The sequence below is a fragment of the Grus americana genome, chromosome 28 (assembly GCF_028858705.1).
Source record: "Grus americana isolate bGruAme1 chromosome 28, bGruAme1.mat, whole genome shotgun sequence".
NCBI lineage: Eukaryota > Metazoa > Chordata > Aves > Gruiformes > Gruidae > Grus > Grus americana.
In genome coordinates, this window is record NC_072879.1 from 1,369,844 (window position 1) to 1,395,893 (window position 26,050).

The 26,050-nt window shown below is 48.6% G+C and overlaps 1 protein-coding gene across 13 annotated transcripts; it reads left to right on the top strand.

Annotated features, from left to right (window-relative positions):
• The first annotated feature begins 205 nt into the window (after positions 1-205).
• On the top strand, positions 206-22,972 carry SCAMP4 (secretory carrier membrane protein 4). 13 transcript variants are annotated; one of them, XM_054805524.1, is made up of 10 exons: positions 667-1,043; positions 2,595-2,728; positions 3,503-3,726; positions 5,597-5,667; positions 6,105-6,163; positions 8,978-9,106; positions 14,584-14,740; positions 17,873-17,974; positions 18,939-19,056; positions 19,772-22,972. In XM_054805524.1, the coding sequence occupies exons 5-10, from the start codon at positions 6,157-6,159 to the stop codon at positions 19,946-19,948; spliced, it is 690 nt and encodes a 229-aa protein (XP_054661499.1). In that variant the 5' UTR covers positions 667-1,043; positions 2,595-2,728; positions 3,503-3,726; positions 5,597-5,667; positions 6,105-6,156; the 3' UTR covers positions 19,949-22,972. The 13 variants fall into 13 exon arrangements, with proteins under 13 accessions (XP_054661501.1, XP_054661498.1, XP_054661500.1 ...); XM_054805526.1 differs by lacking the exons at positions 667-1,043; positions 2,595-2,728 and adding an exon at positions 206-259 and having other exon boundaries at positions 3,503-3,713; positions 6,108-6,163; XM_054805527.1 differs by lacking the exon at positions 2,595-2,728 and having other exon boundaries at positions 3,503-3,713; positions 6,108-6,163.
• Positions 22,973-26,050: the final 3,078 nt, after the last annotated feature.

A 26,050-nucleotide genomic window follows, 5' to 3' on the forward strand; every position in this document is an offset into this window, starting at 1 on the left:
ACCAGGCCGCAGCCCCGCCCGTCCCCCGACAATTCTGTCCCCCTCAGCCGCCGTAGCGGAGTCAGCCGCGCCTGAGCCCACGCCCCGCAGCCGGCTGAGCCCTCACGTGACGAGCGGTGGGGGCGTGCCGCGGGGCACGCTGGGAAGTGTAGTCCACGTCGGCGGGAGCGCCGCGGCGGCGGCTATTGGCGGGACTTCCTTTCCCAGCGCGCCCCGCGGCGGGCTCGGGGGAGCGGGGCTCCGGCCGCTGCGCCTTGAGGTGGGCACGGTGAGCGGCGGGCCGGGGCCGCGGCTGTGGGGAATCGGGGCTGGGCCGGGAGGCAGCGGGTCTGGGCTGTGGGCCAGCGGGGACAGCCTCGGGGGAGGAGTGGGGGGAGCTGGGGGTCGGAGGGGGCGCGGGCGGCCTCGGGGACTCGCGGTGCGGCGGGCCCGGCCCAGGGGGGTCGGACAGAGCTACCTCAGCGCTGGGGGTGTAAGGGGGCCTGCGCGGGGGGACACGGCAGAGAGGGGGTGACGGGGGGGGCGGCCCTGGGGGCAGCTGCCGTGGGGGTAGCGGGGACAGCTGCCGTGGGGGTGACGGGGACAGCGGCCGTCGGGGAGCCTGTGCTTGGGGAGGTATTGGGGACACGTCTGGGGGGATGGAGCGTGTGAGGGCGGAATCGGGGACAGCCCTGGCGGGGCGAGGGATTGGGGTCAGCTCCGCGGGAGCAGCTGTCGGTGCAGCCCCGGCGGAGGGCGGTGAGGGGGTGCCGTGCCCCCCATGGAGCACGATGGCGGGTGTATTGGGACCGCTCCCGTCCCGGCTGCGCTCTCCATCCTCTCCCCGAGGGGCGTGTGGGGATTTGCCTCTCACGGCTGCTTTCTGCCTTGTCCCTGTGGGACCAGCTGGCCGGGATACATCTGCCAGGGCAGGGCAGGCCAGGGGGATGAGGCCGCAGTGTTCGGGGCAGGGCAAGCACAGCCCCGCTGCACGGCTCCTGCTGGGGAAGTTCCTGTACGGGATCCTCCAGGGACTGTGAGGAGCGAGGGTGAAGCTTTTTGACGTGAGTGGTTTGGGTGCCAGCTCTTTCATGTATTGCCCTTGATAGAACGTGGACGTTGTAATTTTATTTCCCCCTCTCTGGTCTCAGCTTTTTGTGAGCATTAACTAGCTCAAGAGACTCTTCTCTGACCCAGTAGCTTAGAAATTAAGCAAGTAATTAATGGATTAATTTATCTGCTATTTAGTGTTATTCTGGGCCAACTAATGTTGTTGCTACTCTCTGCGGCCCAGGTCTTCTCAGTGAGGCCAGTCCAAGTAGGTGACAAGCGGTGGAATAGGCTTGTGCCCTGAACACGCGTGCTTCTGTGCTTTGTCTCTTCCTCTTGAGCCTTCTGCGGTTCTGCCCCTGTGTGGCCGAGCTTTACTGCAGAAAGATGTCGTACCAAAGTTAATATTTGTCTGCTGTGGGTTCCACAGTACCTGAATTCAAGCTTCTGCCCATCTGCTGTGGCAGTAGATGTGGCTGTGTAAACAGGCTTGAGAAAGCGCTGAGGGGAATTGCTTCCAATTGTGCTTTCTCACCAGCTCCAGGAGATGGGAGACAAGGGGGAGGGAGGCAACAAAATACCCTCTGCAGCCAGGAGTCCCCAAGAAGTTCCTGTACCTTGTAGCTATCAGTCAGACTGGTGGGAGGAGGCTAACCCTTGCTAACTTTCTTGTTCCCTGTGTGTTTTTGCAGCAGCAGTGCTGCCATAAACAGTTTCCCCATTCTCACTGGTCATGCTGGGTTTTCGGAATGACTTTTTTGGCTGCTTTTGTCGCCCCATCTAATCTGAAGCGTGGCACTGCAAGCATTGCGCTGGCGTTGCTGAAGGGACAGTGTCCCGCTCTGCAAGGGCTAGCAGCGCATGGTGGGGAGAGGAAACGCTATCGAATACAAACCGTATCAGCTATACAAAGCCTAGGTTCATAAAGCTGAGCCAAGCATTTTGGTGCCTTGCAGAGTGACCTCTGCTGCCTTGAGCTCTCCGGGAAGTTCCTGATAAGAGTTGGGTATCTGAACAAGACTCAAAACCAGCCTCTTCTCGTAAAACCAGAGTCACCACTTCTTTTTTAAATGCAACTGAGAGGTGTATGAGCAAGGTATTCGCTTGTCTCAGGAGCACTGGAGGTTGTGCTGGTTTCTTGCCGAGCCCGGTGGTTTCAAATCCGTCTCCCAGATCCCTGCAGAATGCCCTTGCTTTTAGGCCATTTGCTCCTCTGAAATGTCTGGTGTCTGCTGGCTTGCAGCATAAAGTGACTTCTGAAAACCTGGTCTGTGGTGTTAGCCCTCACTTGAACCACTTTCAGATGATGCGTGTTGTGCCCAGGTCTTCTCATTCCACTTGTACTCTAATCATTAAATCATTGTTTTATGAGGGAGCATTGGCAAGTTCCTCTGCTGTTGCCATTATTTACGGATCCTGCCCCTCGATTTGCTTTTGGCAAAGTACTGTAGATCAAACCCTTGAGTACAGGTCGGCATAGAAGCTTTTAGCCTTGCTACAGCCATCGTATCAGAGTGAAAATATGTGTAAAAGCAGTAGAGAAAATATCCTAAATCTTCCTTCAGAAGCTGGTGAATTTTACTGGAGAAAACTTAGGATGTCAGGCTTTTCTGGGTTTGGCTGGGACATCTGCAGATGGCACAAGAGGAGCCGGTGTCCTGTGAATCTGGTCTTAGGGGACTTTGCCCCAGGTTACCAGGTGGGTTTATGGCAAAGCAGGAATGAGTTCAGCACTCCTCTTTTGGCCTGTCCTTTATTTATTTCCCCTATCACCCTTCTCTCTTTTTGGAGAAAGAAGTAGTGAGAAATAACTGAAACTTTTAAAACCCTTTAATATAGGCAGAATAAACAAGGGGACTAAATAGTAACATACGAGCAGTCGTATAATGTACCTCAAGCAGACTGCCAAACCTTCACAAGATTTTCCTAACCTGAGATGGTGAAATATGTTTTACGCTAAAGCCACATTCCAAGTAATCATTTTCTTGTCCACTTAGAAAAACAGTGCTGCTTGCATACGTGTCTTGGTTTGAAAGGAAAATGTCGCCTCTTAAAATGACACAGGGCATTTTTGTCTTTGAAACACTGGTGAAGAAAAGCTCTGACTGTCCCCAGTGGGCTCCTGTGAGTCATGCGCGTTCGACTGTAAACTTTGGAGTTATTCATTGACTGCGGATCAGCACAGTGGAAAAAGGAAGTTCACTTCACGCTGTGGTTTCCTTAGTGTGTGTGGTTTTTTCCTCCCTCCGCAAATAATGGATTATATACGAAAAAATTGCTGCGGTAGAGTTCAGGATGTTGATTTTGATCTATTCCTAATTAAACTGAAAACGTGTTAGTGAATAGAGAGCTTATTTATATGTGATGTTATCTTGCACAAATTCCTGTGTGGTTGGATGGTATTGGTATTGCATGATACCTGTTTAGGTACCTGTTTATCTGTATTTGCTGTGAATTTATTTCCTTATGCCAGGATCTCACAACTGGAGCCGAACTTGAGGATGTTTAGGCAGCACAGGAAAATTTTCCCCCTAAAGGAGTTTTAGCCCACTGGCCATCCAAGCTGAGCAATGTCTTCACTTTATTCACAAGACCACAAGATTTTTCCCTGACTGTACGTCTGAGGCCTGTTATCCCGAGACCCTGCAATTAAGAGCTCGCAGAAATCCTGCCCAAATTAAGTGGTGAGCTGGGGAGGTATGAAAACAGTGACTCCTGTGCAAGTATATCTCAGAGCACTGAACAAAAAATGTCATTGGGTTAGATCCTGGAGTCTGATTTCATGCCCATGGAAGGTTTGAGCTTGCAGCCATAGGTGTCTGTGGGGGAAAGGTTCCTTTCCCCGGGAGCAGAGCTGGAGTCTTGGTGCAACTGAACCAGTGGAAGGTCAACGCATTTCAGAAACGCCTTTTATTCAGTGTAAAACTTGGTCGTACGCGCTTGTCTTTGCAGAAAGAAATATTCTTAATGCTGCTTTGCTGTGGCAAAACACATCTTTCTGTGGGGAAATGACAGTTGTTGTCCCAGGAACTTCTGTGGGATTGCTCATAAAAGCAAAGGTTGCTGAAGAGAGGAATATTCACTACTTTCTGTCATAGCTTCTTTATGTGATAACGTACTCTGTCTTCAAAGCATTAAACCATGGCTGAGATTTATTAGGAAATGAGCAGGTAAATGAGAACAACTGTGTAGGATGAGAAGGGAGGGGATCACCAGAATGCCGCTTTCTCTGTCTTTTTATTTATTTATTTGAGTTAAAGCCACTCAACAGCACCACAGTTGCCCCCTTGAGAAGGGAGGGCACAGGAGAACTGCTGTTTGGCCACGATGCCGCCATCAAGCCAGGAACGTGTCCCTCGGTCTTTCCTTCTGGTCCCTTTTCCAGTGGACAGACTGACGCCTCCCATCACTCTGCAGCTGGCACTGAAGTACATGAACTAAATAATCCTCTTCTTCAGAAGGACCTTACTTATTTGCTCATCTTTTGGTGAAAGATTCTTTTCTCTTAGCGCATTAGAGTTACTGGTGTTCATGTGTCATTTGTTCTTCCCCCAAAATTTACGGATCTCAGCTGCGAGCAGCTGCCAGTGGGTAGGGTGAAGTTTTAATTGTATTCTTAACTGTCTTCATATTTTATTTTCTATTCACATATTAAAAAAACCCACAAAACCAAAACAAAACAGGCAAACCAAAATGCTTCCATTTCTAAATCATAAGTTATAAAAAGCCTGTTGGACACTACGAGCCTTTAGACTGGCACAGGCAAAATAATACGTTCTCCTCAATGTAAACATAGTTAAGCTTGTATATAACCGTATCTCTCCATACAGGAAAAATAAGCTGCCTGTACAGGTCCCACTTCTTATCAGAGTGCTGTTGTCTCCACCGAGGATTGTGCTAGAGTAGCTCAATTAAAAAGAAAAATAAATACAACCCCAACAATATAATTGCGCCAGTGTAAACTATGCAACCTCCAGACTGTACGCAGGGCACGCAGGAGGACAGCGCAGAGGTGCAGAAGAGGGAAATGAGCTGCCGTAAATCCCGAGGGCTTTGGCTATTCTGACCTCGGCGCTGTGGTTGCTGTCGATGCTGGCAGCAGCATGTGGTGGTTGTTGCGTTTTTGTAGGGGCAGTTTTTAGTCTATGCTGCCTTCGTGCTTGATAACTCTCGTCGGACCCTGCAGTGCTGGTTTAGAGGGTCATTTTGTGGTATTCTGTGTTTCCATTCTGGGATTTGCAGGTAGGGGCACATGGTGTTTTTATCCTTAGCAAAAAAGGGGTTAGAATCAAAGCTCAGCACGGGCCTCTCTGTGGCTTTCATCTGCGTGATCGCTTCTGCCAAAATCAGCAACAGGGCTAATGCTGAGTAAACTTTACAGGACTTGATTCTTCCAGAATTGTGGTCATGTTCAATGGCAATAACAGGAAGAATGAATCTGCATTTTAAGAAGGGTTGTGCACAATTATTAAAATAATGAGGGATGTTGGGGTTTGTGTACCAGCTGATTTACTTTTTTTTGAACAGCAGTTTACTTCCTAGCTAACAGTGATTATGTTTGTTCCAGCAGTTGGGAAGGTCCACAGAGAGCCAGGAACCAACAAATCATCTCAGCACCTAAATGAAGCATTAAATCTGGTGAGCTCGTACAAATTTCTCTTCCGATGTATGCGCTTTGCTGGGTCCCACCCAGACCTGTCTGTCTCGGCTTGTTGTCTGGCTGCGGCTGGAAGGTACACACGTTCTGGCAGTGCCTGCCTGCGCATCCTCGGCCTTTGCCAGTACCATTAAGAGCATGTTTGTTTGCTGCTGGATAATGCAAGCCTTAAAAGTGGTTGACAGTGAGGTTGTGCTGAATGAAATGCTACGAGGTGGAGCTTTATATGTACACGGAGAAATCGCGATCCTTTCTCTAAGGTTCCAGCGTGACTACTTTGGGCAATCGGAGACAAGTGGTTTGTAACGGGAACCCCGGGCTCGCAGTCTGTCAGACGCTGTGCAGAGGTGCTCCTGATTCCAGGAGATTCTTTGGGTGCTGGTTAGTGACATGTGCTGATCTGATTTTCTTTCTCCAGTAGATCTGTTGTTATCTGTCTGAAACTTCGCCAGGGAACGCTCCTAATCGAAATGGCAGGTAAGAGCACCTCAAAATATGGCAGTGTAGGGAGAAGAACGGTTTCAGAGAATGTTTTTCATTATGCTGTGATGGCTGTAATGCAACAGGTGTGTGACGTGTCCATTCCTGAGATCTTAGTGATCCCTAAAGCTCTTCGGCTACTTCTCTTTTCTTGCCTTGGTCACGTTCACTTTTGCACTGTATCCACTGTAGATTTGTCAGCTGAGGTTACTGTTCTAGTGATACAGGCTCAGGTGTGACTTGTTTGAAGTTTTATGAGGATACAATTTATTCACAAAAAAGTACAAGAGAAGAACTCCTTCCTTTCAGAGGCTAAACAGCTTTCCACAGCATTCCTAGCTGTACTATTGATGTTAATACGCCTTAATTTTACTTGTAGTGAAATTAGTAACGAAATTCCTCCCAGCTTTTTTAAGATAAGAGAAAATCAGGGACTTGCATGCAGCTGCTGTTCATTGGTAATATGGTTTGGTTTCTGAAAGCAGGGGTGGTGCTTGCTGGTCTAATGTGTTGGTCCTAGCTTTGATGGGAATGCTGTGCACTCCGAGGTACGCAGTCAGACGTGAAAGAGGATATTTTCATTTAATTTCTTTTGTCTGTTCTTGGAAGTAACCCAGAACAATTGAAAACTACAGGGTCTCTGGGTGGGAAAAAGTGGTCATCTGGCTCCTTGCAGCTGGGCAGCAACAGAGAAGGGGTGTAATCCCAATCCCTGTGTACCTAGCAAACAGTTGTGGAAGTACTTGGAGCATTTTGTGAGCTTGAAAAGTGACAAACTGTGGTGACTGATGCCCAGCAGGCGAGCTGGTCTTGGCCCCACCATTTGGGGACTTCTGCACTAGAGGCTGGCAGCAGCTCTATTGCCCCTGACAGGTCTGTACTGTAGGAGAGAGAGAAAATGGAAGAGAGCAGAATCGAAGTAACTAACTGCAGCTTCAGCTGTTGAAGAGGGACAGAACAAAATTTTCCTCATCCCTCAAAAAAAAAAACCCAAACAAAAAAACCCCAACCTACAATCGGTTAATCTTGGTCTTATTGACTTCCCTAGAGAGCTGTCTCTTTAGCTTTAAAAGCTATGCCTCCTTTCTTTCCTTTGTTATGTCCTTTTGTAGGCTGCTGAGGCAGACTGTCCAGGAGAAAACCCATTAGGTGTTTATAGCAAAAAAAATTAGTGCTAAGAAGTCCAAATTCCTGTGAACTTTGAAAGCAGCCGTTGGACGTCAGCACTACGTGTGACGGGGTCAGCAGTAGGTGTTATCCAGTAACTAACACCAGGTTTAGAGGGCATCTGAATTAATGTAAAATGCACTTAGAGGAGATGGGTGGGGAGGGGCAGAAGACTTAATGCTTGTTTTGATAAGGAAAAGTCTACTGAAAAGTCAAGTTGGGCTGGTGACTTCAGACATCATTCCATATTTAATACTGATGTACTCGCAGTGGGTGTTATCCTCACCATATTTTCTGTGTGAAAATAGACCTTTCCTTTGCATGGAGTAAAGCCTTTTCTTACCTAAAGCGTGTCTTACAGCTTTAGACTCTTCCCTGCCAACCTTCAGATGAAGCTAGGAAGCTGCTCCTGCAAAATGTCTTCTCACAGAGATAATGGCAAGAGAAGGGGAACTCTTGTGCTGACAGTTCTTGTTCAGACATTTCCTCTCATCTCCCGTGCCATTTGGAGGTTTTCCCAGGACATTCTTCATCTCTTCCTCTGGTTGTTTTTAATTCTGTTTACTGGGGCTGAAGTAGACTAGAGACAATTAGTCACAATGCCCTGGAATCAAACTTTAATCAGCACTGGAAGACAAGAGCAAACATTCCCAAACTTGTAGAAACGCACATCCAGGCGCACATATATACACAGACAAATCTGCATCTGTCTAGAAGCTGACAGCAGCTTAAACGCAGAGGATTTAGGCATTTAATTACTTGATTTTAAAACATAATTTCTTCCCAAGGTAAGCTGTTCTTCACCATACTGCTTTTGTCAGCATTTGATTTATTCTGTCTGAATGCAAAGCTTTTTTTTTGCCTTTTTTTTTTTTTTCCTGGGGCTTAACCTCACAGGAAAAACTTGACATTTAAAGAAAAAAGGGCGTAGTCATGAGTCCTGTCGCAACAAAATCATCCCTGACGTCTGACTTGCCTTCCCTGAACTGGATGACATCCGAGTACTAAATTCCAGTTTGAGAGATGCTTTCCAAAGGCACCCTTTTGTACTGTCGCAGGAATGTATTTACTACAGGTCCTAAGGCCTGATCCATGCGCCTACTCAGAGCTTGTGTCTGAACGTAAACCTGCTTGTCTGGACAATCGCCAGGCTCTCCTCTTGCTTTGGTTTTCTGAGAGGTTCTAACTAAAAACTTCTGTGCAGCCTTTTCCCCCAGACATTGCTGGTCTCTCCTCCCTTCCCGGAGAACCTCATCCTGGAGCTTATTTTAAGGTTTTTTTTTTTTCTTTGTCTTGCAGCACCTTTTACACCACTTTACGCTGATGTGTAAAGGTATCAAATCCATATGTTGCTTATTAGCTCAGCTTTATTCCTTGCTCTAAGCCTTCCATGTGCTAGTTTAAATGTCATGTCCACTGCTGAAGGAGGAGAACAAAATGTTAGGTGTCCAGGGTGAGGATGAACGTGCTGCAGTGAGTAACATAAATGGCCAGAGTTGGTGATGGTTTTCTCTTTTGATTGTTGCGAGTCCCCTCGCCGTAGGAGTCCACAGTGTGTATTGGGAGGGCGTGGAGGGTATTGCACTTGCTCAGCCATATGAGAATGTTTCTGCATTCAGCTAATATCTGTGTTCTGTGTTGTAGAAAAGGTGAATAACTTCCCGCCGCTCCCCAAGTTTATCCCTCTGAAACCATGTTTCTACCAGAATTTTGCTGATGAAATTCCCATTGATTATCAGTCTCTGGTGAAGAGAATCTACCACGTATGGATCTGTAAGTCGAATAAAAAACCTGTGCTTGGAAAACATGTATGTGTAGTAAAAAACCATAGATCTCAATGACTTGTGCTTTAAAGTTTTGACTGCAATTAGTTCATGAGAAACAATGATTCCTCTTAGAATACTGTAATATAACTTTATGCCTAAATTTTAAGCTGCCGTGCGTTGTATCTTTGCCGCAGAGCTGCTGTTGAAGAGAGTAGAGAGCATCAGTGCTAGAAAAGTCTATTAGTAAATTTGAGGAGGGAAAAAAGCAGACCACGTTTGATAACTTTATTAATGTCAAATGATGTTTTACTCCCAAATATAGCCCTCTTAAAGTAATTCCCAATTCGCCTAAAATAAGATGAATAGGAGAATTTTAGGCAAGAAAATAAATGTGGCTCATTTACTTGCTACCTGTCTCCCCACCTTGCTATAGGAAGACTAAAATTCCCCCTTGTTTGTACCATCCACAGATTTCCCTTCCCAGTCGAGGCAGTGTCTTCTAGCCGTACGCTGTGGCTTCCTTAGCTCTCCATAACCCACAAAATATTCCCTGTCCCTCTGGAGAAGGGCGCTGATCCTCTTGGTCACAGCTGGTGATTTGCTGATACTCTGTACGAACAGACCTCCTGGCTTGCGTTGGCTGGCTTAGCCGTTCAAAGGCCAGTAATGAAAATTGACCATTCTTCTCCAAGGAATGAAATCGGATGAAAAATGGTGTGGCAGGCCTAGAGAACCACAGGGAATGCTTTGGAAGATTAAAAATCTTTTTGCCTTGCTTATCTTTTTTTCCCCAAATGCTTGTGTGGTGGGTTGAGCCTGACTGGGGCCAGGTGCCCACCAGAGCCGCTCTCTCACTCCCCTCATTCACTAAACAGGGGAGAAAAGGCATAACGAAATGCTTGCAGGTCGAGATAAGGACAGGGAGAGATCACTCACTAATTGTTGTCATGAGCAAAACAGACCAAACTTAGAGAGGGAATTCATCTAATTTATTACTAGGCAAAAACAGAGTAGAGGAATGAGAAAATAAAATCAACTCTTAAAACACTTCCCCCCACCCCTCCCATCTTCCCGGGCTCAACTTCACTCCTGGCTTCAACCTTCCCCCCCTCAGCGGCACAGGGGGACGGGGAATGGGGGTTACGGTCAGTTCATCTCACGGTGTTTCTGCCGCTTCTTCGTCCTCAGGGGGAGGACTCCTCTCATCGTTCCCCTGCTCCAGCATGGAGTCCCTCTCACGGGGTGCAGACCTTCAGGAGCAAACTGCTCCAGCGTGGGGTCCCCCACGGGGTCACAAGTCCTGCCAGCAAACCTGCCCTGGCGTGGGCTCCCCTCTTCACGGGTCCACCGGTCCGGCCAGGAACTTGCTCCAGCGTGGGCTTCCCACGGGCCGCAGCCTCCTTCAGGTGCCTCCACCTGCTCCGGCGTGGGGTCCTCCACGGGCTGCAGGTGGAATCGCTACACCCCCTCATCCTTCCTCCATGGGCTGCAGGGGGACAGCCTGCTTCACCATGGCCTTCACCACGGGCTGCAGGGGGATCTCTGCTCCGGCGCCTGGAGCTCCTCCTCCCCCTCCTTCTGCACTGACCTTGGTGTCTGCAGAGTTTCTTACATCTTCTCACTCCTCTCTCCGGCTGCAAAAGCTCTCTCTCTCTAAGTGTTTTTCTACTTCTTAAATATGTTATCACAGAGGTGCTGATTGGCTTGGCCTTGGCCAGCGGTGGGCCCGTCTTGGAGCCGGCTGGCATTGGCTCTATCAGACACAGGGGGAGCTTCTAGCAGCTTCTCACAGAAGCCACCCCTGTAGCCCCCCCCGCTACCAAAACCCTGCCACGCAAACCCAACACATTCCACCCCTCGCCTCTGTGAATCACATATTTAAGAATTATTAAAACATACATTCAACAGAAAAACTACACACACACAAATCACATCTACAAGGAAAAAGAAAAAAGAATTCCCCCCACCAGAATCAAAGCAACACTATCACAACACTAAACAAGAGTAGACAATACACACAGAATCCACCTCTCGTCCCTTCACCGCTATTTCACTCTCAATCTGCGTTCAGTCAATGTTTTGCTCGTTACCTCTTCCAATTACTGTCCTTATCTCGATTTTCTCAAGTCCCTGTTCGGGCGCCAAAAAGACTGTGGTGGGTTGAGCCTGACTGGGGCCAGGTGCCCACCAGAGCCGCTCTCTCACTCCCCTCATTCACTAAACAGGGGAGAAAAGGCATAACGAAATGCTTGCAGGTCGAGATAAGGACAGGGAGAGATCACTCACTAATTGTTGTCATGAGCAAAACAGACCAAACTTAGAGAGGGAATTCATCTAATTTATTACTAGGCAAAAACAGAGTAGAGGAATGAGAAAATAAAATCAACTCTTAAAACACTTCCCCCCACCCCTCCCATCTTCCCGGGCTCAACTTCACTCCTGGCTTCAACCTTCCCCCCCTCAGCGGCACAGGGGGACGGGGAATGGGGGTTACGGTCAGTTCATCTCACGGTGTTTCTGCCGCTTCTTCATCCTCAGGGGGAGGACTCCTCTCATCGTTCCCCTGCTCCAGCATGGAGTCCCTCTCACGGGGTGCAGACCTTCAGGAGCAAACTGCTCCAGCGTGGGGTCCCCCACGGGGTCACAAGTCCTGCCAGCAAACCTGCCCTGGCGTGGGCTCCCCTCTTCACGGGTCCACCGGTCCGGCCAGGAACTTGCTCCAGCGTGGGCTTCCCACGGGCCGCAGCCTCCTTCAGGTGCCTCCACCTGCTCCGGCGTGGGGTCCTCCACGGGCTGCAGGTGGAATCGCTACACCCCCTCATCCTTCCTCCATGGGCTGCAGGGGGACAGCCTGCTTCACCATGGCCTTCACCACGGGCTGCAGGGGGATCTCTGCTCCGGCGCCTGGAGCTCCTCCTCCCCCTCCTTCTGCACTGACCTTGGTGTCTGCAGAGTTTCTTACATCTTCTCACTCCTCTCTCCGGCTGCAAAAGCTCTCTCTCTCTAAGTGTTTTTCTACTTCTTAAATATGTTATCACAGAGGTGCTGATTGGCTTGGCCTTGGCCAGCGGTGGGCCCGTCTTGGAGCCGGCTGGCATTGGCTCTATCAGACACAGGGGGAGCTTCTAGCAGCTTCTCACAGAAGCCACCCCTGTAGCCCCCCCGCTACCAAAACCCTGCCACGCAAACCCAACACAGCTTGTCATCCTATTTACCCTTCTCACTGAAGGAAAGCTTGTTTTCTGCCAGATATGCATTTGGTGGCATGGCTTTTACTCCAGATGCATAGGATGTGTGTATGAGAGAGATTTGTGTGCATAAATAATAGCATAATCTATCACTCCATTGTTCTTTCGTTATTTAGAGATGCTGAAATGAGCTCTGTAATTTTCTTGCCTGAAGAAACTGCTTGTCCCTTCAGACTAACTGGTTAAATGTTGCATGCTGTAAAGCTGCCTTTGTCTGCGACTCTTCCTAAACAAAGCGTCTCTCATTCAAGTCAATGGCAGGCTGGAAAGGTGCCAGCCATTTGGGCAACTCATCTAGCATAGCTGAGGAGACCTGGCATTTTCTCCAGGAGTTTTAAATTTCCATCTGCAGCACGCTTTCTTTTAGGGTGTCCCCAATTTTTTGGGATGGGATGGAGACAGGGATACATCTGGAGGGAAGGCAGTAAACAAGAAAAAGCTGATGTTAAAAATAGAAATACAAAAGTCGTCGCTAGAAGGTTGAACGCTCATTACTTTAATTGGATGTGAATATTTTATTAAGGTGGCTGGTGATTTGGGGAAACCTGTACCAGAGCTCCCACTACTGGAGAACAAACTCCTACCTGAGGTGCAGGGAGAACCAGAAGTTCCTTAAAACTTTATAGGTGCTCTTGGCTTGGTGGTGGGGTTTTTTTAAGCAACTTTCAGAAAATAAATGACTTCCAAAAATAAAAATTTGGAGAAGTACAGCTAATTACTGTATAAATGAAATTTAAATAATTAAAATTCTTTCTTCGCACCAATATTAAGATACATCCAAACCATTGCATATAAAGCCTTGCTGTTAACCAGTCAGAAGAAATTTTCTTTGTAGTAAAACAATGTTTTATTTTAACCCTCATGTACATAAGAAGAAGCAGCTGGGTCCAGACGCTTTCCACGCTAGATTCTCCCGAACGTGTTGTCAATATTATTCTAGAACCACACAAATTTGTAGTTGTTTAGCAGGCCCTGGGCTGCATGAAGGCAGATGAGTCTGTGCCAAGAGGAGGAAAGAGAAGAGTTGTTGGGAGGAGAGGCCAGACCAGCCTTGGAGGACAAGCCAGTGATGTGCAGGCGTGCTGCAGAGCCGCTGCATGTAGTGAAGCAAGGAATGTGCAGAGCATGTTCGCTTACCGTGGATAGAGATTTAATTTTGCCTGTATAAATGAGACCAGGGTCTAAAGCGTTACTGTGAGCTCATCACCAGGTGGTACCCAAGGGTCTTTTGTGTTTGGGCCCTCTACCTTCTCATTTCTCTTTATCTGTGCTAATTGATGCAGGTTGCTGCAAAATTTTTTTTTAAGTTACTACCTGTCTTCCAAAATATGAGCTTGTAATTGGGCTAAGCGTCTTCAATGCCAGCAGAGTCTGGGGGGATGCAGGGACAGCTGCAGGGAGTTCCTGGAGTACTGAGGGGAGCACGGGGAGGAAAGTGGGGAGCCCCTGGCATGGGGGCTGAGCTCAGCCTGAGAATGCTAGGAAATGTGCAGCCCTGCTTTGTGGTGATGTTGACCTTCAGGGAAAGAGGGGAGCAGCGTCACTTCATGCACATCTACTTAGTGCAGCACTGGTGCGCTCTGGGGACCGTTGTCAACTGTTCCTTTTTATCAGAGTGGCAGGAACAGGGATGTGAAAGGGCCTTTAAGCCACCCCTGTGGCCCTGTGTTCTCAGCCCGATTGGAGTTTGCTTATCCCCTTGCTCAAGGCAGCACTTACAAGCCCTGAAGCGAACTTCCAGGCTTCCTCAGAGGCCCTGGGAAGCAGAGACCAAGCCCACGAGGCACTGTGCTGGCTCTGTAACAGCTCCTGAGGCAGCCTCAGAAAACACAGAGACCAAAGTCATATTGAGGCTGGGTGCAGGGCAGTGTTTTACACTGCTCTCCTCTCAAAGGGGTTTTGCTACAAATGGGAGTTGAACCTTGCTCATAATTCATAATAATACTGGCCTGAGTCTTGTATTGGTTACACCGGTCGCTACCCAGCTCTCCATCCTTTGGCAGATCCCAGAAGAGGTTCCTCACCCTCTGCTGCAGCACTGCCTCTGGAGATGGATGTGTCTGTGCTGCTGGCTCCTGGGGTCACACAGGAACCTGCGACTCGCTTGGACCAGCTGCGTTATTGGGCTTTATTAACTGAGTTTCCCACTGCGGCATGAACCCTTCCTGTTGCTTCTTTTTTGCGTGAAGACGTGGAACTGCACAGCCTCATGTTCTTTCCTCTGCCCTCTTTACAGTTTACTGCATCACACTGGTAGTGAATATAATTGCGTGCCTAGCATGGTGGATCGGAGGAGGCTATGGGGTCAATTTTGGTTTGGCCATTCTCTGGCTTATCCTCTTCAGTCCCTGCGGCTACGTCTGCTGGTTCCGACCTGCGTACAAAGCCTTTCGGTAAGTAGAAACCCATGAGGCAGTTTTGTTTCTGTTTCCTTTGGGAGAGAGATGTGTTGTTACTGGGGAGTGTCCCTGTGGAGATCTGTCTGTCTGGGATAAAGATTAAGGACTTGATGGCTGAATGTCTTGTTTACTTTTGAAACGAAGAAGAATGTGGCTGGTTTTAAATACTACATGTAGGACTGAGGGTCACCTGCCTAGGATTGGATGGCAGCAGCAGTGAGTAGTTTGCCACTTCCATGAGGATGAAATCCATATTTTACTTAAATATCTCAAGCTTAGCAGCACCCTCATATCAGTATAGCGTTAAGATAGATACTAATTTGGTAAAGCTTCATTGAGGCTTATTTTGATGGAAGACTATTAAGTTATTAGTTTTTGAGAACTCTTCTGGTTTTTGCCTCTAGATACTTGAGAGCTTGGCTGCTTTGCTTTCTAGATAAAAGCAGTTCCCCAGAGCAAGTCCTTCTGAAACTCCACAAATATTTAAAGCCATCCTACATTTTCACTTTAATTAATAATCATTTGCATTTGCTCATGGTTGCTGTGGATCACGAGGCATTATTCAGACATTAATGCATAATGCTTGTCGGAGCTGTGAAGGTCCTGAGCATTTTCCAGCCTGATGCAGGGAGAGAAGACACAGACGAGGGGAAGGACCCGTGCAATGTCACACTGCGGGTCACCAGCAGACCCCACAGACCACTCAGGGATTTGGACTCTATTCTGGTTCCCCGTTACAAGAATACTCTGGATTTTGATTATTCACCAGATTCTGTGATGAGTTGGTTTAGATAACAGCAAAAGCAGCTGATAGAAATGGGAGTTGGCAGGTTGGGTCCTATCTATTTAGCACATTCTAAATTAGTTGCTTAAATGCTCTTCTGAATTTATGCTCTGTATACTAACAGCACTGGGCAGTTAACGCACTGGAGGTACTTAAAATATCATGGAGTACAGGGGAGAATTATTTCTGATGGAAACGGAAGGCCACTGGCTTGGATTCATAGGAAAGTTTTAAAAGACATGAAAATACCGGCTCTGAACTCTTGCCCTCTGGGGCTGGGGTTTTGTCCCCATCCCTAGTTCAGAAGCTCGAGGGCTCTGAGTGCCGGGTAGAGCCCTGTTCAAAGAGCAGTTTCCATTCTGAAGTCTGGGAAAAATTACTCCTCCTCCTCTGGGCTTCACAAGGAACGTTTCTAATTATTTCTTTAATGTTGTTTGTATGTGTTTATGCAACTGAATACTGAAAGGTCCCTGAGGTTACTCTGTGTAAAGACTTCTACAGTTAAAAAAAGAATAAGCCCTAGGGACAGACTGGCAAGCCCAGAAATCGTTGACTTTGACATCAGTTGTAGAAGAGTCTTGAAAAATACAGCAGTGGGGCAGCGCTGTTTCTTGTGGGATCGCAGCTAGTCGTGATTTAAGAAAGCGAGGTCAGACCCACTTGCTATGCTTGTTCTGGGAAGAGGCAACCCTTCAGTATTGGCATCATGTACTGCGAGAATGCTTTCGTAAAACCTTCGTCATACATCTGCATCCAAAATTAAATTAGCTGCAGAGCTTTGGCGCTAGGGCAAAGCTGTTGCAAATCTGCACCAGAAAGCTGGATCAGAAATCACCTTTTCTGTGTATCCTCACTAATTCCCACAGATCCTTTCAAATGAAGACTCCTCCAGCCCTTTCAGGTCGTAGTTGCAAGAGTCTGAAGGCTCAGCCTCGAGCCTAATCCTTGTTAATTGGATTATGATAGGCACTACTGTGATCAGTCCATGTTTAAAGTATTTATTTCACATTGCTGTCCTCTGAGGTGATATTTGAATGGGGGGAGATCTGGAGGATACTCAGGGATGGCAAATTTCTTTCACAGCATCTCTGTGGCCATCTTGTCAAAGACGGAAGATAACCGCACCAATGCAGGCGGCTCAGAGCAGCAGGGGTCTGGCTGGGGGCTTTTCCACTTGTCTCAGACTTGTCCTCTGCGCTGACCTCTCTAGAGCCTGGAGTCCTGCTCCCTCATCTCCTCTTTAGGCATTAGGGGCTAGAATTATAATAGTAATGAATGTTAAAGTAATAATAATTTAAATAATAAACACTGAAATACGTTCAGGGTTTGAGCAGGAGCTGGGAATGACTGGAGCTCTTTTGTAAACTCCCCCTTGCACCAAGCTGCCTTATAAACAGCTGACGTGTTTTTTGTTAAACTGTTCGGTAAATCATGGGCCCTTTGAGTTCCTGAGAGAATGGGAATCATTTGTATCATTAAAAATGATAGTTTGGAGAGTTTTAGGGCTTATAGTGAAAGGCTGGCTCATTGATGTAGCTGGTTTAATGGGATGAAGGTGTTCTGCTGCGGTTCTGCGGCAGAGCCAAAACTCGGGCAAGGCAGTGCTGTGCCCCACTGCAGCCGTGAGGGAGAGACTGTGAACGTACCCGGACAGCCTTCTTTTGTTTGGGATCATATTCATGCAGTCTATTATACCTACGTAAATTAAAGGACCTCACGTATTCAGGACCCTCCCAACCACATCCCAGAGATGTGGAGCCCACGAAGATGTGAATGCGTGCTTCTGCATTTCCCCGGACAGGGTACCACCTGCTTTTCTTGTGGCTGCTTTTCCTCCTATCATGTCCCAGTGCTGGATTATTAACTGTGGGCATGTAAGTGTGATGACGAGCAGCCACTGAGACATTCCCAGCCGGGATTCGTGTGCTCAATGATCACTTTTAGCGTATGCCTGCCAGCGTTCAGGCCCCCTTGTGCCTACTTGCCAATGGCTGAGCTGCGCAGGTCTCAGGCTGTGCTGCCTTCAGATGTTTGGTCAGAGAAATGATTCAGGCACTCTCTGTTCTGCAGGAGACTGCCTCTCCTCATGTGTCATCATATATGCAATTACTTTGGTAGAGCAATTGTCGGAGCCAGGCTTATTGGAAGAGATTAGGCGCTGATGATTCATGGGTCTGCGTGCTTTCACTGCCAGGGAAAGAGGAGTAGCCTTCAAAGTACATAGCTGTAGAGGGATCTCTTCTGAGATACCGCATTCCAGGGTTCATACGTGATGGGGTCAGACGTCAGTGTGAAGCAATGTGAGGTGCCAGTCTCCCCCTAACTTCTCTCTTCCTTCACAGGTCGGACAGCTCGTTTAATTTTATGGCCTTTTTCTTCATCTTTGGTGCACAGTTTATTCTCGCGATCCTGCAGGCGATTGGTTTCTCTGGATGGGGAGCTTGGTAAGCAGGATGCTCCTACAGTCTTACAGCTGAGCGCTCGGCTCCCAGGCCTGAGAGTTTCAGGCTACGGGCTCTTTCCATGAACTTTTGAGAAACTGGTGGGAGTCTGCCCAGGGTGGAGCGGAAGAAGCTTTCTGTTTTCCTCTGTGGTGTAATTATTTCTGCTCTTGGAGTACACAATTCTGTTTTCATTGCTGTATTGGCAGAAATCGGCTATCTTCACCTGCTTGTTCTTTTTAGCACCTTCCTACAATGTCCATTTCTTTTTGCCATTTAACCAGCCAATTTCAAGATTCATCTGGTCCTCTCTTACCACTGCCCTCAAATTATTCGCAGCACATGGTGAGCTGTGCATGATGACTCACTGTTGGCCTATAGAGCAAGTATTGTGAGAGTTGTCCTAAAATAAATGAGACATTTTAGTGTCTGTCCCTGGTTATGTTATAATTGTTTGGCATTTTAACTTTCTATCTCCAGAGACTTGAGAGCAATTCCTGCTTAAATTACAAATAATAGAAAGTCCTAGCACGCCATATACATTTTGTTTTCTTAGCTGCTGATGCTCTCCAGTTGCCCTACCTGGTTGTTGCCATCAAAGGAATAGAGATGCAGCGTAAATCGAAGGACTCTCGTGTTCCCTGTTCCCAGGTCTGGTCTCTAGATGTACAACCAAAAGCACCTTGGGAATAAATCTTTTCTTCCCAAAGTCTGTGCAGCTGGCTGTCCCCTAACGATCTGAGACTGAATTAGTGAGGGATGCTGGCAAGCGAGATTTGAGATCTTGGGGAAATACCTGCCTGAGCTGCGTTTAATTCTCTCCATTTTCTCCATTGTTCTTTTTATTTTCAAGAGCTTTAAAGCTGCTTTGTAATTTCTGGGTATGAGTAAACAGTTCTTCTGATAATAAGGACACTTAAAAAAGACAGCTATAATGATATTGTTTCTTTCTTTCTGTTTCTTCCAGCGGATGGTTGGCAGCCATTACTTTCTTTAGCACCAATGTTGCAGCTGCCGTGTTCATGCTGTTTCCTGCCATTATGTTTACAATGTCAGCGGTCGCAATGCTCATCTGCATTTTAAGGGTAGGTGCTTCAGACATCTCTGTGACTTGGAGTATCCGCACTTTGTATCGCAATAATGTGAACAGGCAGCTCAGCAGCCTCTGTAAGCCATCACCACTTTTAAAGGTTTTATAGCGTAGTCAGTTGGTGTCTCTCTGAGTATCCAGAGGACAAATCCAGATAACACAAGACAGCTGGGGCTGGGTGTTGTCACCATTTCACGTGGCGATGTTCCTTTATGTCACTCAAAGCAAGCTTCATTGCTCGTTGGGATGGTCATTGATGGTAAAGGTGAAGCATCTCGAGATGGCCTGCAGCGGGGACTGGGTGGTAGGATGGGAAGCGGTCCTTGGTTCTCTGCAGGAAGAATGATTTGGAGGTAGGACTGTCCAGAAAGCTTCGGTAGACTGATGGCAGAAGCCCCGCTGAAGCAGCAGTGTCAGCTTTAGAGAGGTGTCAGCCCGCTGGGCTGGGTTGGCCGCCTTGCTGCGGGATCCCCAGCCTGAATCCCAGGCATGTGGCTGAAACAGGTTCAAGTCTTGGGTTGGTATTATCTATTTGCACCTCTGTTCACTGCATTGTCACATTTTTAGTGCTTTTGTTCCTTGGAAATAGACCTCTTTACAGAGCGAGCAACAAATACACGCTACAGTACCTAAGTGACTGTAGCTCTTCTGAGGAAGAGGTGTGGGTACCTGTTGCAGACTTTCCTCTTCTTCTCTCTTTCATCCATTAGGTACATAAAATCTACCGAGGGGCTGGTGGAAGCTTTCAGAAAGCTCAGGACGAGTGGAACAGCGGCACGTGGAGGAATCCCCCCAGCAGGGAGGCCCAGTACAGCAACTTTTCTGGGAACAGCCTGCCAGAGTATCCCACAGTGCCCAACTATCCCCCTGGAAACCAATGGCCTTAAGCAGCAACAGCTGCAAACTGCCTGGATTCTCTTCTTTTTGGTCTTTTTATTATTGTTATGTGAAAAGATCATTTGCATTCCCCCCCCAAGCACCCCAGTCATCTTGGGGACCTTTTTTTTTCAGTTTTTGTCTCCTCATCACTGCAGAAGATATGTGCTGTCAGCCCTTGCCATCTCTGGGGCTCTGCACGGCCTCATCAGAAAGATTTTGTTTGTTTGTTTGTTTGCATTGAGTTACCAGTATTTGCCTCGTTGCAGACTGAAGAACCAACCATTCACTGCCCTTGCTTGAGGGAATCCCCTCGTGACCAGATGTGAAGAAGGCCGACTTCCCCACGATGGTGAACACTACCACGACTGCTCCTTCTCCTGCCTCCCTGCTTAGTTTTCATCACGTGCACAGCACACCGCCAAGTCATCCGTAATTGTAACAAACGCAATCAGAGCATTAGTAGCAACTGGTGTTTACTCTCCTGGATGAATAATCTGGAATTTTTCACTCTAAGGGAAATGCAACACCTAAATTATTTGGTACTAGTGATATTGAAGGTATTTTTAAAACCTACAACCTCATTTGCTATGCTCTCTGGTGGAGAATCCTTTAGATAATGGTGCTTGCTGTGGGTGAGTGTTGTTCAGATGTGAAGTCCACAAGAGTCCTTGTTTGCCTGGCTAGGGCTATTGTTATGCTAGAAGTCTTGCTTTCCCTGCTGCCAAAAGTTTTTGCCAGATCTGTGTGCTTCAAAGGTACAGAGTCATCTCATTTGGTTAATGATTGCTCGCTAAAAGCCTGATTCAAAGCCCACTGGCTGACATCGGGCTTTGGACTGGGCTACCTGGGTGCTGTTCACCCTGTTACAGGTAGACAGCACGAGATCTCTGTCCATCTAATTCCTTATGTGGCATCCAGGTTGCGTGCTGACCCAAGAAATGCCCCATGGGACATACCTTGCCCTGCTGGGACACCCTCTTTTCTGGGCTCCCAGCCAGTAGCCGGATGCAAGATAACTATTGATCTCAGTGCTGGGGCCCTGGTGTGGTTTGGGAATAATTCTATTATGATGAATGGTTTTAATTCTGCCTTCTACAGATGCAGCTGAAATTCAAACATTATGCAGTGGGGTCTGGTAGACCCAGGAAAGCTTGTTAGTCCTCTTAACCGAGGTTAGCTGTGCAGACCTGGTCTGTGTCTGTGTAGCCAGAAGCACTTTCCCTCCAGGTACAAGCAGGGAGAGAGCTGATTCTTGGAGAACTGCAAGAATCTCTAAAGAGAGGATAAAGCTGTTGGGAGGGATCGTTTTCCCTGGGAGCTTGCATCCGTCTTGTCGTTCATCTCCATTCTGTGCATGCACATCAGGACTCCTGTAGCCTGAGCCATCCGATTCCCCTGTGTCCTACAGCAAAGGCTGCAGTTTTTTCTTCTCCCTCAACAGCCTGCTGTGATTTTTTTTTTTTTTTTTTTAAAACTGGGAGGTCGGTTCCCAATATTTTTATAGGGCGTAAGTGTTCAAAGTCTTTGGCTCTGAAAGTTTTAGCCGACGATCCGGTGAAGGACAGAGTGCTCCATTGCAGAGACTTGGGAGGCGTCAGGCACCCCGTGGGTCAGACCCGGAGCCTGCCTGGCTGGGGCCCCGGATGGGACGCCAGAGGTGCTACGGTGTAAGCGGAGTCACTCCAAATTCACACTGAGTAACTGGAAGACAAAACTGGCTCCTGGAAAGGGACAGGGAGGTTGTCCTAGCTAGGTGGAATTGATTTGCAACTTTTGAAAACTGTCTCTACATGTGCCTTATCTAATAAAATATTAGTTCACGAAGGAGAACTCTTCCTTCTGCATCGCCCCTACAGAACTTCCCATTTGCTCTATTAACTGTTCCTGTGTCATACTGTAAATACTAAGTGAAGTACAGCTTGGAGTCTGCATGACACCTTTGTTACTAGGGCCAAAGCGAAAGCAAACACGAATCAGAGGGCAGAGCTTCCATGAATTTCCGTTTACAAGCAACACTGGCGCCCTGCTGCAGAACCAGCCTTTTGCTGGGTCTGGGATGTTTAGCGTGCTCCGAACACAAGGGGTTGTTGGTTTTTTTTTTTTTGTTCTTGCGAGTGTGCAGTGTGCTTGTAAGTACGAACGCTTGAAGCCTTCTTAACAGAACACGACCTGATTGCGTTGTCAAGCTTTTAGGTGCCTTTGTCTTGTGTCAAGCGTAATTTTAAGTGTTCTTTGTCGCTTGCCATTAGAGTGATAAAAGAACAACCTGTTGATTAACTCCCTGGAAATACGATTGCACTACAGGGGAGTGAGGGGAGGTTAGCGGGCCCGAATGCGAGGTTTGCCGTACTTGGAAGCCAGAACATGGTGCACCCATGTACCACGCTCCCTCCGCCCCTGCCCCTCGCCATCCTCAGCCTCTTGCCAAAATTTTTCAAAAGTGATTGGTGTCTGTCCTTTTTTATTGTGTCAGGTTGGAGATCCCTTGCCAGGGACTCTGTATCCTGCTTCTCTTTTTTTTCTTTCTTTTTCCCCTTGGATAATCTGGGGGCTGTTTTGAAGCATCCACATTCAGTCATGTTGAAAATGCTTGGTGCAAGGAGAGGGGGTACTTAGGAGCCTGCCCACCAAAATGCTTGGAGCCAGACACCAAAATCGCGCCCCGTTAGCGTACACTGCCTGAGATCTCTGCAGAGCATAAACGAGCCTCTGGGTGGGATCTGCCATCTCGCATTCCCCCTCCATCCTCTTTGATGCCAGTAACCGTAATTCCAGAAAGTTGACTCAACGCGCTGCCTGAACTACCGCGGCTTGTTTTTTTGGACTTCTATGTTTTTAAATGTTTACATTAGATTTCTAAGACTTCTTAACACCATTAACCTGGACCTGGCTCCCGGTTTTGTTCGGCATCACGTGGCGTGTATGTGTGCGATGTTTCATGTCACTCGTGGAGCTCTGGTTTTTTGTTTGTGTTTTTTCTCCTGATCACAAGACAATAAATGCTCATCCTGTGCTTGATGAGAAGAACTGGCCGCATTAGAGAAGTGTGTCTGTTCCTAGGTAACCGGAGTTATCTGGCAGAGGGAAATGGCGAAATCTCTATTTTCCTCCAAAGTCTCCCACCACATGTTGTTTTTTCCTTAAAAGAACAGCACGTTTACGGATGAAGCTCACCCTCCGTGCTGGGGACTGGCATGAGAGTGGCACACTGTGGTTCGTACTCTCACAGATGCCTGATAAGCATTTACCAAAGGTGCTGCCGTTATTTTCTAACGAAGGGAACAGAAGGCAGCGGTGTGGGTGGCGGTGAGAAAGTTGCATCTCCTGAGCACTGGGGTCGAGGTCTTTTTCCTGGCCTGTCTTTAGCAGCGCAGAGACTCGTACTGGCCCCTTCCAGCGCCGGCTTCTGCCTTCTCCGGTTTATTGCCCAGGAGGCGATCATTATCCCTGGAGTAAACGGGTGGTTTGACAGCGGTGAGTTGAATCGCTCTATTTAGCACGTAGCTGAATTTATTGCCCCAAATTACCATATTGTGGCTTCATACCCCAGTTCCACTCTGTAGCAGATATTGAATCCTAAAAGAGCCGTTTGCATCACAGCTGCTCGATACGACATCTGCTAATCTCAATGTCTTCCTTATCTCCAAAAGCCTTGTGCCAGGTACCCGCTGTTGAGCCATCAGCATCTCGCTTTCACCGGCAGTGGGTTCCTACAGCCGTGCGCTGCTGTGCCAGGGATGTGTTGAGGATGAAATGACTTTTGCTCAAATTCTTGCTCCAGGGCCCCAATATCTGAGCACAAGTCACAGCTTTAAGCTCCTGCTCCAGCTGCGACTTGGGCAGGCCCTTGGCACTTGGGAGCGACAAGTTGTTCACCACCGCTGTGCTCCCCGCGCAAGAGCCAGGGCTCGGTGGGAGGATGAGGCAAGATTCGTCAGGAAGATGCCCAAAGGTGGGGGGTGGTCATGCAGCTGAGCTCAGTCCCCCACCCTGAGGAGCTCCCCAAAAGTCTCAGGGTCCCCAGCATTGGGGTGGGGCTCTCCACCTAGGGGTGCATCGGACAGGACACTGTGAGGCGCCCTGCTTTTTCTTTCATCTGGTTCTTGATGTGTTTCTGTCGCTCTTCAGTTTCCCAGGCCCTGAACGCAAATGTTTCACAGCAGGAAGGTTTTGTCCGCCCGCCCCCGGAGCAGCTCGTTTTCCCGTGCGTGATCGAGAGTTGTTCGTTTTGTGTTGTCTGCTTGCGAATTAGCCCTAATTAACTCATGCCTGCAGGAGGAGGGCAGGGTTCGTAGCTGGGATGCTTTCCCAACAGAAATTCCCCAGCTTTTCTCGCTAACTTGCTGATGCTGGGCCGATTCCATAGCATGAGCTGTACAGGTCTCTGCAGACCACGCCTGGTGCACCACGTGTTCACTGCTGGAGATTCGACTTGAAATAAAATCAAAACTATTTGCTTTCCCTTGTCCCGCTCCAGAAGATGGGTTAAATTCTCAAGCCAAGCGTCTGAACAACTCAAGTGTTCTCCAAGTGCTTGAAATCGCCTCTTTCTGCAGCGTGGGATGGTGCAAAAAGAAAAAGGAGGGATGGCTCTGCCGTCGGGTACTTCAGGGGCAATTTTAGTCTCTCCGGACATGGGTCACAGCTCCTCACCACCCTCCTGAGCTGGGAGCAGGAGGAGGAGAGCTGTGTCGCAGCACGGGGATGGGATTGAAACATCCGGGTTTTATGTTTGGAGTAGCTCGTTTTATTTTCCTAATTCTCTAAAATCGTAGCGTTTAAATCATAGCATTTTCTTCTAGAAGCAAAAGCCTATGGGGGGAAAAGTACTTTAGACAAATGCTGGGCTGGGGGGGGAGTGTTTCCCTGGAACTAGGAGAGAATCAATTCAAGTGGCTGGAAATGCTGGAATGGGTATTTTAGGGTGGTGCTGGTGGCCGAAGACCTGAGTCTTCCCCAAAACCACACAAACTCATTTGCCCATTGCCTAAAAATATTTTTGGGGTGAATCTGTCCCATGCCATGAAGAAAATGAGAGCAGCAGGACTGTACAGGGGTGCCTCCTCCCTCCAACATTACCCTGAAAGGCTCAAACAGGGATGGCTCTTGTGCCACCAAGAGAAAGAAATTATTGTCCTGGCTGTTCCCTCCTTTGCTGAGTGAGCACAGGGAGAGAACTTTTATGGCTGAATGATTGATCAGAGTAACTCCAAACCTGGAATGATGGAACGGTTTGGGTTGGAAGGGACCTCAAAGCCCATCCAGTCCCACCCACCCCCTGCCATGGGCAGGGACACCCTCCACTAGCCCAGGTCGCCCAAAGCAAGAGGTTTTTCGAGGTGGCACCAGGGGCTGCGTGCCCACCCGGCTCCTGTCTGCTGGGTCGCACCAGCCTGGAGCTCCATCCTCCCCATTGACCTCCCCTGTGAGGCAGGGGGGATGGCAGTGGCTTTGCTCAGGGCTGGCGTCCCCAAAAAGGCTTCAATGTCTGTAAAATCCTGGTCCGCAGCTTCCCTCTGCTCCCACGGGCTGGGGTGGGATGGAAGAGGCTGCAGGTACCCACTGGTACCACGGCCGCACCCCTCTGCGGACCCCCCAGACCCAGGTCCCCTCCCCAGAGATTGCCCTGCCAGGCCCCAGTGTTGGTTGGGCCCTATAGCTGGGCTGTATGTTGTATGGGGGGCTGTACCCCATTACCGGGGCTGTACTCTAGGGCGAGGCTCAGCCGCACATTAGGACCAGTCCCCTCTAACGGGGTCGATATGCGCCATAGCGGGGCCTGTCCCCCACAGCAGGGCTGTGCCCTATACAGGGACCCGTTCCCTGCCAAGGGACTGTCCCCACCCTGAGCCCAAACGGGATCCCGGTTGCTGTAGCGGTGCCATCCCCCGTACCGGGGCCACATCCTGCAGCGGCCCCCGTCCCCTAGAGGGTACCTATAGCGGGGCCTGTGGCAACGTGAGGGCCCGGGCCCGCCGGGCAGCAGCGAGTTAAAACGGAGGCCCTGCCAGTAGCCGCCAAGCGCGGCGCTGCCGTAAAGTGCCCCGCGCGGCCGCAAAGCCGCTCTCCCGTCGTTCGCCTCAAGCCTCCTATTCTCGAACGCGCTTTAC

Coding starts and splice junctions, on each gene's coding strand:
- SCAMP4 (XM_054805526.1), top strand. Junction 9,107..14,583: donor AATCTACCACGTATGGATCT/GTAAGTCGAATA, acceptor CCCTCTTTACAG/TTTACTGCATCACACTGGTA. Junction 17,975..18,938: donor TTCTCTGGATGGGGAGCTTG/GTAAGCAGGATG, acceptor TGTTTCTTCCAG/CGGATGGTTGGCAGCCATTA.